This window comes from Paramisgurnus dabryanus, chromosome 4 (genome assembly GCF_030506205.2).
Source record: "Paramisgurnus dabryanus chromosome 4, PD_genome_1.1, whole genome shotgun sequence".
In the NCBI taxonomy this organism is placed as follows: Eukaryota; Metazoa; Chordata; class Actinopteri; order Cypriniformes; family Cobitidae; genus Paramisgurnus; species Paramisgurnus dabryanus.
The window spans coordinates 14,917,552-14,932,242 of NC_133340.1; the positions used below are offsets into that span (position 1 = coordinate 14,917,552).

Consider the following 14,691-nt stretch of genomic DNA (forward strand, 5'->3'; position numbering starts at 1 on the left):
AAACGTTGTCACTAGGGTGGTACCCTTTCAAAAAGTACACCCTTGTAAATGGTGCATATTGGTACTTTAATCGTACCTCAATCTGTACCTAAATGGTACATGTTAGGACCTTTTTAGAGCTTTTGAACCTTTTTTCTGACAGTGTACATCAGATTTTGTATATAAAACCACATTCCTGGTCTTTTTAGGGACGTCACAATTATTTAAAACAAGCAAGAGCACATTCAAAACATCTTTCAGATTTAGTGACTTTAACTTTGACTGGTCATGACTTTGGAGGTTTACAGTAAAATTGAGGGGGAAAGCAAGGAAATGAATAATAAGGCAGACTAAGAATTAAACGTGTTAACTAAAACAGGGCTTTTATTGCCCACTGCACTATGGCTTTGACTCCTGTTCTATTCTGATCACAATGAGTTTGCTATTTTTAAATCAATTTAAATGAAAGAGTGACAGCGTTTTACATTGTCTTTTTAATTTGACATTTTCATAAATAACATGAATCATTGACATTTATTAAAGCTGTTGTTCCCCAGAACTAATGACAATAATAATAGTGATAAGTGCTTTGCGTTTCGAGAGACACATGTTCTCTCTTAGAAAAAAATACATACAGTAATGTGACTTTACAGATGCATCCATGCCCAATCTTTTAACATCACTTCGTTACTTACTGAAGGAGGCAAGTTATACAAGTCCACATTATCAAATTGCTTTCATTAGAATTTCTCTTCTGTAAACCAAAAATCAGTTAGCATTATCAAATTTCTATAAAGAAAATGACAAAATTGAGTTTAACACCCTCGGTTCCATACTGGACATATTAGTATCCAAATATAATTTTTTAACAATTGTAACAAAGCAATTTGTAAATTACAACATTCTTCACCAAGTTATGAAATCAATAACTTGTTAAGTTAGATAAACCAAGAGCACTTCTTATTACCTCCATATCTAATCTCTCTTTAAATTTGTCTTGAGACTTAATCTTCACCTCTGATAGCAGCCTGAAGCTAAGTAATAACAAGTTGGACACCTTTTTGTCTATTGTCATGCATTGCTATGTACAGATCGCTTGTGTAGTGCAGTACTCGCCATGCAGATACTTCCTTTGCTTAACTGATAAGCAGGTGTACAAGAATGAGAAAAATTCAGCATGGATGTATTTCAGAGAGGTTATATACACTTCATTGATCGTGCCTGACTGACAGATTGTAAACACAGACCAGAAGAAACACAACATTACAATCTGAGTTTCTGGTTTTTAATCTAACCACAAACTCATTCAAAACCTCTACAGTTTATTTATTTATTTTAGACCGAGAAAGTTGCATTCCCAGGCCTATATGCATTACTGCATCTAGATTCCTGTGAAATTCATTTGACATAATCAGGAGTTGATCAAATGGGTTTACGTGGATATAAACACCATGTTAAAGATGCTGTTTTGTGCAGGTTTAAGAACAGCTTTTCTACATACGATTCATACCTTGAACATCACAAAAAGCTGATCTAGTTTTAGATCAAAGGTTAAGGTCAAATTCATTAAGAGCAGCATTAGTCTAGCAAGAATAAATCCTCCTTACCACTAGGTGGAGATATAAAAAATAAACCGACGCACTCTATAAGCACCAATCTAAGTGGTTATGGCTAGAAGGGATACAGCAAACACCAAAAACTTTTGTAGTCTTGCTGAATGTGTGCGGTTTTCATCCTATTCCTATCCCCAAACTCATCATCTCACAAAATATCGCTATTTGTTGGATCCCTTCTAGCCAAAACCCCCAAAGTGTCTTAATGTGTAATGTTTTTCATTTATAAAAGCCTAATAAATAGAACAGTATACAGATTCACCATATGACGTATTGCGTACGTTGCATCTAAACATACATATGTATCACAAAGAAGTATCAACGAACGTCACACAGTGTCACACATATTTGTACGCTCTCATAAAAACACTCAATCTTAATGAGGAATGATTATCTAATAAATAAATAAATAAATAAGACATGTTTAAAATACTTTACAAGCCACTAATTTGTCTTTCCAAACACAGTTTTCGTTTAAACACAGTGGCTTTGATTCAATTCAACACTAACGGAGCTAAAATAGAACACGTCAAAAAGCACCCATTGTTGTATAATAATATTAACTGTGAGTTTGGATAAAGGTGTAACTGACCAACACCAAGATCAGCATGCCTTTCCATTCAATCCTATATGTTCTCACATATGATACAGTACATATATTTACTTCACTGTTTCAACCACTTACAGCAAAACTAGTGCTTGTGATTCTCAGCTTTCTTCCAGTAAATGTGCCATAAATACTTTAGCCCGACTCTATTAGGTCTGGGCCTCTGGAAGGGGTAACCCTGGCTCACAGGTTGCTGTGGGTGGGGCCAGGCCCTTCGTTCCCCGACAGAGCAGTCCCTTTGCTGTGGTTGCGGGCGTCTCCCCTCCATTCAAGTTCCTGTATGGTCGTCTTGGAGGTCCACGACGAGAAGGGGCTATGCGCAGGCACAAGGAAGGGAAACTGAACCCAGCCAGGCAGCAGGCCGGACAAGACATGACATCATCTTGTTCTGCGGTAGGTGGTAATGATGCTGGGGCAGGGCCGCGGTAACCGTTTAGTCTAGCCCATGCTAATGGCGGCCCGGGTCTCAGAAGTCTATTGTTATTGTCAAAACGGGGAAGGGAGGGTAATAATGGTGGCCCATTAGAGATTGGCGCAGGCCAGCCATTGGGCTTTAAGGAGGAGGAGGAGGAGGATGAATAAGAACCGCAGATAAACCGCTTTCCTGGCATGGTGTCGGGGGAGCTGCTACAGTCCATTGGTTCTGTGTGGCACAATCCGTCCTTCTCAACATCTTCATCCTCTTCCTCATCTACCCGCTCTAAAGACACCATCTCTAAGTCCAGCACCAGGTTTGAGTCATCCACCTCATCCTTCAATATCTCCAACTCTTTCTTATTCATTTCATTTTCAAGTAGTTCTTCATTGCTCTCCTCATTTTCCTTCCCCTCTTGATCTTGGAAGGGGAGCTGTCTACCAAGATCGGGAGTGCACGGTAAGGACCGGCACCTTCGAGGCGGTCCGCGGAATCCCGAGCTGTAGTTAAGAGCTGGGGATGTGCAGGGGTCTGGAGGCGGTGGTAGGGTAAAAGTAAGAGAGATGACGGATTTGCTAGGGGTGTCGAACAGCTTGATGCGACCACCGTTGAGGTCTTGGCGAAGAGAGAAAGGGTTGACCCGTGCAGGTGTACCCAAACACGGCGATGTGGCAGGAGGCAGTACATCTGACTGACTGCGCGACAGACGCTGGTTAACCGGATGGCATAGCGAACTTCTCCTCCTGTAGGGGCTTTCATCAATTGCAACAGGTTCTGAGGAAATCACAACAAACTGCTGTTTAAGAACTGGTGAAGCTAAAAAATCTTAAAAATATATGTGCTTGTATTGAAATAAAAGTTTGTTCCTATCCTTAAAGGAATATTCCATTTTCTTAAAAGAAAAATCCAGATAATTTACTCACCACCATGTCATCCAAAATGTTGATGTCTTTCTTTGTTCAGTCGAGAAGAAATTATGTTTTTTGAGGAAAACATTGCAGGATTTTTCTCATTTTAATGGACTTCAATAGAGCCCAACATTTAATACTTAACTCAACACTTAACAGTTTTTTTCAGCGGTGTTTCAAAGGACTCTAAACGATCCCAAACGAGGCATAAGGGTCTTATCTAGCGAAACCATTGTCATTTTTGACAAGAAAAATAAAAAATATGCACTTTTAAACCACAACTTCTCGTCTAGATCCGGTCGTGATGCGGCAGCGTGACCCCACGCAATACGTCATGACGTCAAGAGGTCACAGAGGACGAACGTGAAACTCCGCCCCAGTGTTTACAAGTGTGTTGATAGAGGACCGTTCCTACATTGTTGTATGTCAACTGATACTAATTAATGTCTTTGTGTCAGTTTATTGTTTACAATGGTCCGCAAATGTGCGTTTTATATTGTAGTATTAGGTTCGGTAGTGACATATACTGTGTGTGTTACGGTACTGGAGGATAAATAAAGAGTTATCAGAAGTTATGGCTGGTTGTCGCGTCGTCCTCCATTACAAAGGCTGTCGTTGTGCCTATTAAACAATAGAACATATATATGTAACACGTGACCTCCCTACGTCACTACGCATTTACGTTAGGTCACGCTGGACCGGACCTATACGAAAAGTTGTGGTTTAAAAGACCATATTTTTTATTTTTCTTGTCAAAAATGACAATCGTTTCGCTAGATAAGACCCTTATGCCTCGTTTGGGATCGTTTATCGTCCTTTGAAACTCCGCTGAAAAAACTGTTAAGTGTTGAGTTAAGTATTAAATGTTGGGCTCCATTAAAGTCCATTAAAATGAGAAAAATCCTGCAATGTTTTCCTCAAAAAACATAATTTCTTCTCGACTGAACAAAGAAAGACATCAATATTTTGGATGACATGGTGGTGAGTAAATTATCTGGATTTTTCTTTTAAGAAAATGGAATATTCCTTTAATTATGATCAAACACAGCATCCAATCTTTATATCTATAACTGTGCAGCACCCTTAGCAAATGTAAACATGTGAAAAAATCTGTTGCTGTTCACAGTCGGTCAGAAAGCTTTAAGTGATTTTACTGCATGAAAGTTGCACTGATACATATATTTGTGCTTTAATATTAGTATTGTGTAGTAACTGTTACATAAAAGCAATAAGGTTCTCAAAGCTAGTTCTGTATCGTGAATAAGTCACATGAATAAAAGTCTGCTTTGTGTCGTGCCTAACAACGACTTATTTCACAATACAGCACAGCCTATTGTACCGTGTGGCTTACATATAACAAATACAATGATGTTTTATTATTATAAAACTGACTTTTGTTTAAAGATCCATTGGCTCAACCAGTGCCATGACTTTGTGTTGGGATTATCTGCTCTCCGACTAAAGGCATATATGGGTGACAAATCTGTAATTTGTGATAAACTTACCTAATATGACTGGAGCTTCACTCTTCTCTCTCTCGCTCTGTATGCTCTCAAGAGTCACTACTATTTTGGAGAAGGCAGGACGACTGTCTGCACACATCTATCACAGTAAAAGAAAAACAAGATTTGTCCATTATCAATATCCTACATTAAATATCAAATTTGAGTGTAATATATAAACTGTGGTATTTTTGCTTAAGGTTATCATACCAACAAAAATCTCATTCTGGCCCATTCCCTATAAAATATACATCATGTTTCTGAATATACAATATGATTGTATGTTGGCATATGTGACTTACATTGCAGCAGTTGACAGCCAAACGAAGAAACGAAGGTGGACAGTCTCCCACCATGTGCTCAAAGGTGTCAATATCCAATCCAAAATCCTACAGACATACAGATACCATAATGATATTTCACATGATCTGCACTGATCAAGCACATCAAGAAAACTATTGTTTTAAAATACCAATATACTATTCTGAGATGAAAGTGCTCTGCAAAAATACATATGAGTAGTTATCTCTATTTAACTAAGAACCTATTAGTTTGAGAATATACAATATGTTGCTTTACCAGCAGAGGGAGGTAGCACTTTAAAGATTTGATTTGTGTCATGGATTCTGAGGTTAGATGTAGATACATTATTTACTTTAAACATTCACAATAAACAAATGTTAAAAACAATACAATTTAAAATTATTCTTACAATTACATTATATTACACATAAAATATATTTAAATAATCATACCAATATCAAAAACAAAAAAAAGTTTGAGGCTGGGTGTAGTTAAGTGTAGATTTTTAAGTAATTCTTTAAAATGAACAGCTTTTTTAGTCTAAATCCGTGTGAAAGTGCTTCTGAAATGATAAAAGGTAGAGCTGGACTTTAATTGGAGAATTGATTGGATCATTGGAAGTTGGGTCATGTTGCTATTTGCTAATCACTGTGATTTTTTCATGGCAAGGAGGGGAGGAGATTAGAATTTTTTAAGATTATGAATTTTTTAAAAGATAAGCTAGCTTACAGTCATTTGTAAATAAAAACAATTATTAATTTCAATTTTATTGTGACTTAAAGTAAATGGTGTATTCTGTGTTTTATTTACTGATGTGGTGGTGTGTATTAACTACGGTACCTCTGTTCGAGGGAGGATGTCTGGGTCGGCCTCAATTCGGGCAATGATCTCACAAAGAATTATTCCATATGAAAAGACATCCACCTATGGTACGAAAATGCTCATTGTAACACCAAAAGCATAAAACACTTGAAGATTGAGAATAAGTAGCCTATTCAATGACAGAATACCTTCTCATCGTAAAGTTCTCCTCTCAGCATTTCTGGAGCCATCCAGTAGGGGGAGCCCACAATAGCCAAAGGTTGCTTTTCAACACCATCACTGTATAAAAGCAGGACAATTATTACACATTTCCACATTTAATAGTTTTTTTATCAATTTTAAATATCAGCCAGACATTTCATAAAATATGTGCCATAAAACCATGTGTTATTTCGGTGTAAACGAAAATATATAACTAACATGTAATCTGGGATTTTCTCTGCCAGTCCAAAGTCCCCAACAACAGCTGTGAAAGCACCATTTTCACAACGCACCAGACAATTCTGCCAAAAGGTGATGAGTACTTTTAATACAGTTTCAACCCCCTTAAACAGCTTGGAACAAACATACACAGTTGAGCACAAACTTATTATTAATTGTGTTCGTGTGTGTACCTTGGACGTGAGATCACGGTGGAAAATACCCTTGCTGTGTAGATACTGCAATCCTCTAGCAATGTCCAGAGATAGACCGATCCTCACGGTCCATGACAGATATATATCACTGTCTAGCAGCTGCTCCAGGTTTCCTCCATTAATATACTGTTATCATAACACTAAAGTTACTACCACAATATAGCAAAGAGCACATTTACACATGTAGTCTGGATTTCTCTTTGATCTCCTACCTCAGTGAGAGCATGAAGCTGTCCTTCGTGAACACACACCCCTAAAAACCTAAAAAAAAAAAACGACACAGAGAGAATAAGAAGAATTTGCAGCAAAAGATCTGGTGCTTCACATGTAAAGTGATCAATCACAGTTCATTTAGTTTTTACATTGCTGTTTGGTGGGGGTTATCAGAAACAAATAATATTTCAATAACAGACTGAGAAATATAAAAATGGCAGGGCAATATTTGAAAGTGCTTGGTTGTACAGGAAAAGCATGCTAAACAGTGAAAAGTATGCAGGGACTTGGTACATAAAATAACAGCTTTATTAATCATAAGGTAAAGACAAGTGCTTATTAAACTGAAAAAATATTTTCCACTTTTGTGTAAACAACAGCTGAAATATTAGTATAGATTTTTGCTTGTAATAAATCTTTATAAAAACAGCACATTTTGGTGTTTTATAAGAAATTATATAAATTAATTTTGATGGTTTGTGTTCTACCTGAGGATGTTGGGGTGGCAAAGACGGTTCATGAGCTGCACCTCTCTCAGCATGTTAGCTTTATTACTGGCCAGCGTGTTCATCTTCAGAGCCATCACCTGCCCTGTGATCCTGTGCTGCACCTGCACAACACACAAACAAAATTACATCACTGACAGAACACCATGAATAATGCATGCAGTACAAAAATAATGCATCAAGGTGGTACAACTAATAGCATATGTTATTGATATGTGATTATTTATACTATTTAATAAGCCTGTTTTAGGGGACTTTTCAAACTATTCTTTTTTTCAAAATGTATCTAGCTGTACCCATCCAAAAAGTACACCTTTGCACCTCAAGAGTTCATATATTGGTACCTCAGAGGTACATATTGGTACCTAAGAATCCATATTAGTACCTCAGTGGTACATATTAGCATAAAGTATGAGCTAAATTGTAAATATTAGGACTTTTTAAAACGGGTATTGCCCCTGTGACATTTTTTTCGGACAGTGTGTTTATAGTGAAAACCACTACTAGAAATGTTGCTCATAATTTTTATCAAGACTCAATAACATGTTATCACTCACACACTTCTCATAATATTAAAGTCCCACAGCAGAAAATGAGCAGATGATTTGATATTCTTTTACAGTAATAGCTGAAAAATGTGCTGCTATAATGCAACAAATGTCATGAACACTTGCTAGGAAAGGATTGCTCAATGCTCATGCTGTGAAAAATTACTGATTTCTTCATTTTCAGCCATTTTACTTATGCTTATGCTTGCTTCTAAGACTATTAGACTATTCAAGTCATTTGCCTAATGCGTCTGGCATATGGTTTTATCCAATCCTAATTAAAGTATATGACATTCAAGCCTCAGTAAAAAAAAATTGCAGTATGTGTAAGTCATTTCTACATTTTTGAAAAATCTTGTCTTTTATAAATTATCAGCTATAGATAATGTTTACAAAAAACAACTTTGCAAGGCATTTAAACACAGGCACATAAACTACATAATGTAGAATATTGATAATAAACTGGCCAATAAGTCACAGAGCAGTGGGACTGTATATGAAATATTTCATCTATATATAAAATTTAGTTGTCTGGTTTTTTGTTGTTGTTTTGGGTTAATTTTCTTGTTTTACGGATCTTATTCTAAGATGTTTAATCTATAAACCTATAAAAATAGACTTATTATTAATTTGCAAATGTCTTTCTAGTAAATCCGCAATTTTTGAAGGTTTGATGGTGTTTATCGGGTTTTCATGTATTTTAGATTTATTCAACACAGCTTTTCCATTCTCCTCAGTGTTGCCAGATTGAAAAAGTCCAAGGATCATACCAGAATCTTAAAATGATGGTATTTGTTAGAAGATTATCGTACACAACTCAAATGTGCAGAATACAGCCATTTATAGACCAGAGCTACACTGTAAAAAAAATTACAATGTTATTGCAGCTGGGTTGCCGGAAATTTACCGTAGATTTACGTTTATGTTATTTACTAGCAAGAGTTTGTTCAAAGTAAAATAAATTTTAAATATTAACAAGTCTTTATCTTTACAGAATAAAACTATACAATAACAGCCTCATGCAAAGCATTCTGGGAACCAGAAATCATCATCAACCTTTTTCTGTTTTTGCTTCAGATTTTGTTTTCCAGAATGTTTTGCTTGATACTGTTTTTTTTTTTACTCTGTAAAGACAAAACTTGTAAATGTTTAATGTTCATTTAACTTTGAACAAACTCTTGCCAGTAAATAACATAAATGTAAATCTACGGTAAATTACCGTCAACCCAGCTGCAATTTCTACTGAATTTTTTTACAGTGTAGGCAACTTCGGTCCTGGAGTGCCGATGTCCTGCAGATTTTAGTTCCAACCCTGATAAAAACATAGTTGTCAGTTGACTCTTCAGACCTTATTTAGTTGTTCAGGTGTGCATGACTAGAGCTGGAGCTAAACTCTACAGGACATTGGCACCCCAGAACTGATGTTGGCACTCCTGATCTAGACAAACCACTTTTGATAGCTTGCATAATTTAATTTACCCTAGTAGATAAATAACTAGGTGTACCTTAGTGGGAGGGTCAAAACAAACTGTAACTCGTGAAAGAGAGAGAGTCATTCTCAACCATGATTGGCCAAGAAGACATAACGTGACAAGAGATGGAGTTGTGGCTAGAAGGGAAAGAGCAACCGCCAAAATCATGTGAAATCTGCCGAACGAGTGTTGTTTTTATCATAATCCTAACCCCAATTCTAACTAAACCCAACATTTCACGGGATTTAGGCCTTAGCTGTATCCCATTTAGCCAAAACCAAGAGATAGAAGACATGCGTTACACGCATTAGTGTTATCCTCACAATTATGATGGCCGACAGATGATCCACACAGCTTTATCAATTAGTATAGAAGCCCTATGAATGCAACGACCATTTACCCATTTAAATGTGTAAATTAATGTACATTATGGGATTCTTTCCATTATTGATTGTACAGAGGTCAACATTATGGTACAAATACGATAATCATTGTATGTCTGCCAACATTGCTCCTACTAAAAACAGGCTGTTGAAGTTCTATGAAGCCCCTCCCTCAGAAATATACACTATATGCCCAGATTGGTTAGCTGTCCCAGTGTGTTGCGATTCGCTGACCACCTACCGCACGTTGTCCGGACATGCCACACTTTTTACACAATGGCTAGTTGCATGTGCTGGTGTATTGTAAACAGTGGCGTCAATATTTCCTTATCAATTTGAACCCGAATCAGACCCAGAAAATATTACTGAAGAGGTTTGAGCAGAACCTGTGCAAGCACGGATCTTGCACAATGTTTCACAATGGTGTGTTTTTGTTATATTCTTTTTAGGTACGCTGTTATTTGTAGGTATTATACAGACTGGGGATATAAAGTGATCATGATTGTATAGTATTGTTAGTTTTGTCTTTTTGGTCAAATATCTGTCGCCAGAACCATAAGCCCATTACAAAAACAAACCATGGCTACTACAGTGGCTTTACTAAAGTCTGTGGCTATAGAAGCATGTGAGTAAACACTACATGAAAGCACTAATTTAAGAATAATTTACACTGATCACACAAACACCAACATTAAAAGTTAGCTGGTGGGGTTAAAAAGAAGTTTGCATGTGTTTGTAGGTATGTGTCAGGTAAGTATGACTTAGCATGTAGCTAACTGGCTAGCGGAGCCAAACAGCGCTGTTCATTGTTTACATCCTTACTACAACATAAAATCCAGCCCAACAAGGCCTCAATCCCTTGACTCATTTGCTGCATGTTCGCAGGGACAGGGTTTATGTAAAATTTGGTCAGTGTGATGTCACTAACCTAGGAAAAGGCTATGTTGTAGGCAACATTGCATTGAACTTTGAGCGTTATAACTTTGCAAATTGGGGAAGATGACACTACAGATGTTGTTTAAGCTCAAACAGCAACGTTACACACTAACTGAAGGTAAAAAAGTGGAATGAGAATCAAGTTCTCCTTTAAAGACACATCACTGTAGCAGAGTTCCTAAAACCTTCACAGCTGCTTGCTTAGCACAGTCATGTGGATGATCTTGCACTTATTCCACATAAAATGTATGTACAGCAGCCAAAGACTATTAAATGCTGTTTTTTTCCTGCCCCACTTGACAGATTTACTGCGAAACATGCATTACATCAATTTGACATTAAATTTAAGGCTAGTTGAGCACAGAGGAGCAGAGCTTGAGAGCAGATGTTGGAATTTGTAAGTACAGAAAATAGTTGTATAAGTGGTTTTGAGTATGAAGGAGTGAAAGAGAGATCCAGTACAGTGTGTAGAGTATTAATAGCCATTAGGTACTAATAGGCTTTCTGGATTTCCCATCATCCCACCTAACCTGCTGGAATTCAGACCAGGAGGTCGTTACAGTGACATAAATACAGTACATCACATGGGTTACAACATTTATCAGCAGGTACCACAACATCACCCACAAATGTATTTATCAGAATGACTTTGCATAGTTTGCAACAGCTGAAACACAAGCATATGTTAAATAATAAACATATCGTTGTCTCATTAATGAAAAGCCTTTTCAGTCGGGTGTTATTTGTTTATGACTCTGTGTTATAGTGATAAATCATCACTTTCATATGTTTAAATTATGTCTATATGTGTACACACTATGAATGAACTGTCTGTTACCAAATAAAATTCACAGACTTATACATATATAGCATTCACTAAACACTAAAATGGGAAAAATCAGTACTGAATAGTGCTATACGTTGATTGAACTGATTTGAAATCTATGCAGCTTTTCTCAGTAAGTGGCCTTTTGGTGCTGCGCCTAAAACAATATGCATGACACTGGACTTACAGGGTTCAGATGGTTCCAGACAACCTCTTTGGGTAATGTTATTACAAGACGTTCAGAATATTGTGCAAATTATCATAACAACCCCTGTTATATTTATACCAATAAAAGTCATGAGTCATGTCAGCCTCATATATTTTCAGTCCTCATTAGTTTACTCTAAATATTTTAAAATGTGCAGTATGCTCATGTAATAAATCTGCAGAATACAACAGGGACTCAGCTAACCACCAATGATGAAAAAAGTAATTCTACATTTGAGATATGGTAAACATGACAGCCACAAATAACAGAAATGGATCAGAGGAATGAATACAATGTGTCCTCAAAGCCCCAAATGTGCCAAGGTTCTAAAAAGTCCAAAAGGGAATATTTGGGATTTGTGTAAATGATTAAATATGGAAAGTCTTAAAGTCCATGACAGTACATGTTGCACCCTGGTGGATGCAATGTGGAGTCAAGGAATATGATCACACTGTGATGTCATCGAGATCACTTACATTAAGACCATGCTGTACAAAGAAACCAATATTTCATTCTGTACTTTCCACAACAAGCAGAGAAGCCAACTGCTGACAATGTTAAAATGTAAGTTGCGCATTAAAAGTCAAAATCATATTTCACCAAGTGCAGAGGCAAAATCTTTTAAATAAAGAAATAGACTTTTCATTTGACTAATGAATTCAGATGGCCAAAAGAGACATGGGCCATTAAACACACATACCCCTCTGTGATGAGGCAGACAGATTGAGACAGGTTGGTAATCTGATTATGATGTCTAGTTGAAGCAACCTGTCTTACCATTAACCACAGACACTGAAGTTGCACATGAACTCACATTTGACACACTGTAGTATTATGATTGAGAAACAGAGATAATAAGAATTATGCATTATAATACTTATATAATAATTATAAAAGTTGATGAATGGATGGATGGATCTATTTTGTCATCTACACAATAATTAAAATTGATGAGGTTAATGAACTAGTTTTGCAACACTACTTTTAAATTTGAGTTGCATCATCAGCTCTATCCAAGTGTTTGAATGAGCTACAATTAAAACTTTTATCATAAATAAAAGATGTATTATTATGATATGGATGGCTTAGCTTACTATTGTGCCCTGCTGATTGCTTTCCTCAAAAAAATGATTGTTGGGTTTTAAAGTGTAATTCCTCAAACCAGTAACCACCAGTCAGGACAGTTGCAACCATCAGGAAAAGCCCAGTCACAGCATTAAGCCAACAACGTGGATAAAACGTAAACAAAACTGTAAAGGTTACCTTGAAGACTTCAGAGAAGAAGCCGGAGCCGATTTTTTCACAGAAGAAATCGTCAATGCGCGCCAGACTGGACACGGCGCTCCGCAGTGCCCGGTACGAGGACGGACGCATCCGGTTGGGCCCGTAAAGGCCATGCAAAGGGGCCTCGCAGAGTTCATGATCATTATCTTGATCCATACTTAAGGACAGGAAATAGGTATCTTAACACAGCCAAGTCCAAATATCCATGATTTTACTGAGATGAACTAAAACTGATTCCCTACTAAAACAACGATTGTCTATTGAACGTTGCTCCTGCGAAATTCTGCATCAAACCACATAAAACTACCAAATTAAACGGTGTCCAGAAAGGACTGAGAGAAAATGATGATTGCGCTCTGGATCTTTGCTGAGTGATGCATTTGCCATCTTTCATATTCGGGTCGATCGGTAAATCTCCGAGATGGGATGCGCGTAATTGCTGACCGGACCGAGGAGCAGACTTCTCTTGCCCGGTGCTTCAGTCTCGCGGCTTTATAACCAACTGCAAATGAATGAAAATAGCATTAGTCTGAAAGTCGTAGTATTCTTCATTCAATATTCAACATAGACTGTTACATGTGCATGGGTCCGCTATTTATTTTAAATTTAATTGCCAGCTATAAGTAGACCCCGCAGTTGTGTTTGTTACTACCTATCCTTTATTATATTACATTTCTTCATCTAGAAGTAAGCTTTAATTTGTATGCTGAAAGAAATGCGTTGTGTTGTCCGCACCATCTGTCAAGCCTGGCTACAGAGAGGATCCATTGCGGATGGTTGCTAAAATGACATTCAGCAGCGCTGTCAGGGATTGTTCCGAAAGCAATTTGTGTTTCACCTTTACCTAATCTTAAAACGACAGATCGTCCCATACTTTATGCAAGCTCAGCTGACTAGTTATCGAAAATGCAATATAATGATTCAGCATCCTTACGTGTGCGCCTGGTAGCACAGTGAAAGCATGCACGCAGCAGGGCCCATACGGCTACCCCCGGTACCTGATTTTATTAAGATAGATAGAAAGACTGTCTTACCTTATGTCCAACGTTGAGTCTAGTCGATGACTATGTCGTTTAGTCATCCAACGAATTGTTCATAAGCTGTCACCGTCCGTCTCGGCCATAGTTAAACGCGTATGCCGCTTGTAAATTTGCCCGTTCATTGGTGAAGAACAGGGGCTGGTCTTGGCAAGGCTGGACGATGCGCGTCGAGCATGCGCAGTAAACGCTTTGACGCACGCCAACGTGGTTCTGTACTACCGAAGCACATTTATGTTGACGAACAACATGTCCACAAAAACAGAGGGTCCAGACATTTTAAGATCAAAATTATTCTTACTAAATATAGCTCGGGGGAAGCACCTTGCTTACAACAGTATGCTAGTTGTGGAGATTATAAAACAATTTTGATTTAATTCGCTTTACATTTAGCCAGACGTTGGAAAATATGCGCGTAAAGTTATACATTCATAATGTGTTTTTGACATTTATCCCAAAATAAGTTACCGTTACCTGGCTTCTCATTGGACGGA

The 14,691-nt window shown here is 37.3% G+C and overlaps 1 protein-coding gene across 1 annotated transcript; it reads right to left on the minus strand.

Moving 5' to 3' along the window:
- Positions 1 to 449: 449 nt before the first annotated feature.
- Positions 450 to 14,431, minus strand: tesk1a (testis associated actin remodelling kinase 1a). Its single transcript, XM_073814257.1, has 11 exons — positions 14,195 to 14,431; positions 13,140 to 13,662; positions 7,486 to 7,607; positions 6,997 to 7,045; positions 6,764 to 6,910; positions 6,570 to 6,652; positions 6,338 to 6,428; positions 6,168 to 6,251; positions 5,327 to 5,413; positions 5,028 to 5,124; positions 450 to 3,388 (listed from the first exon to the last, which is right to left on the minus strand). Exons 2-11 carry the CDS (start codon positions 13,314 to 13,316, stop codon positions 2,349 to 2,351), a joined length of 1,977 nt encoding a protein of 658 aa, XP_073670358.1. The 5' UTR covers positions 13,317 to 13,662; positions 14,195 to 14,431; the 3' UTR covers positions 450 to 2,348.
- Positions 14,432 to 14,691: the final 260 nt, after the last annotated feature.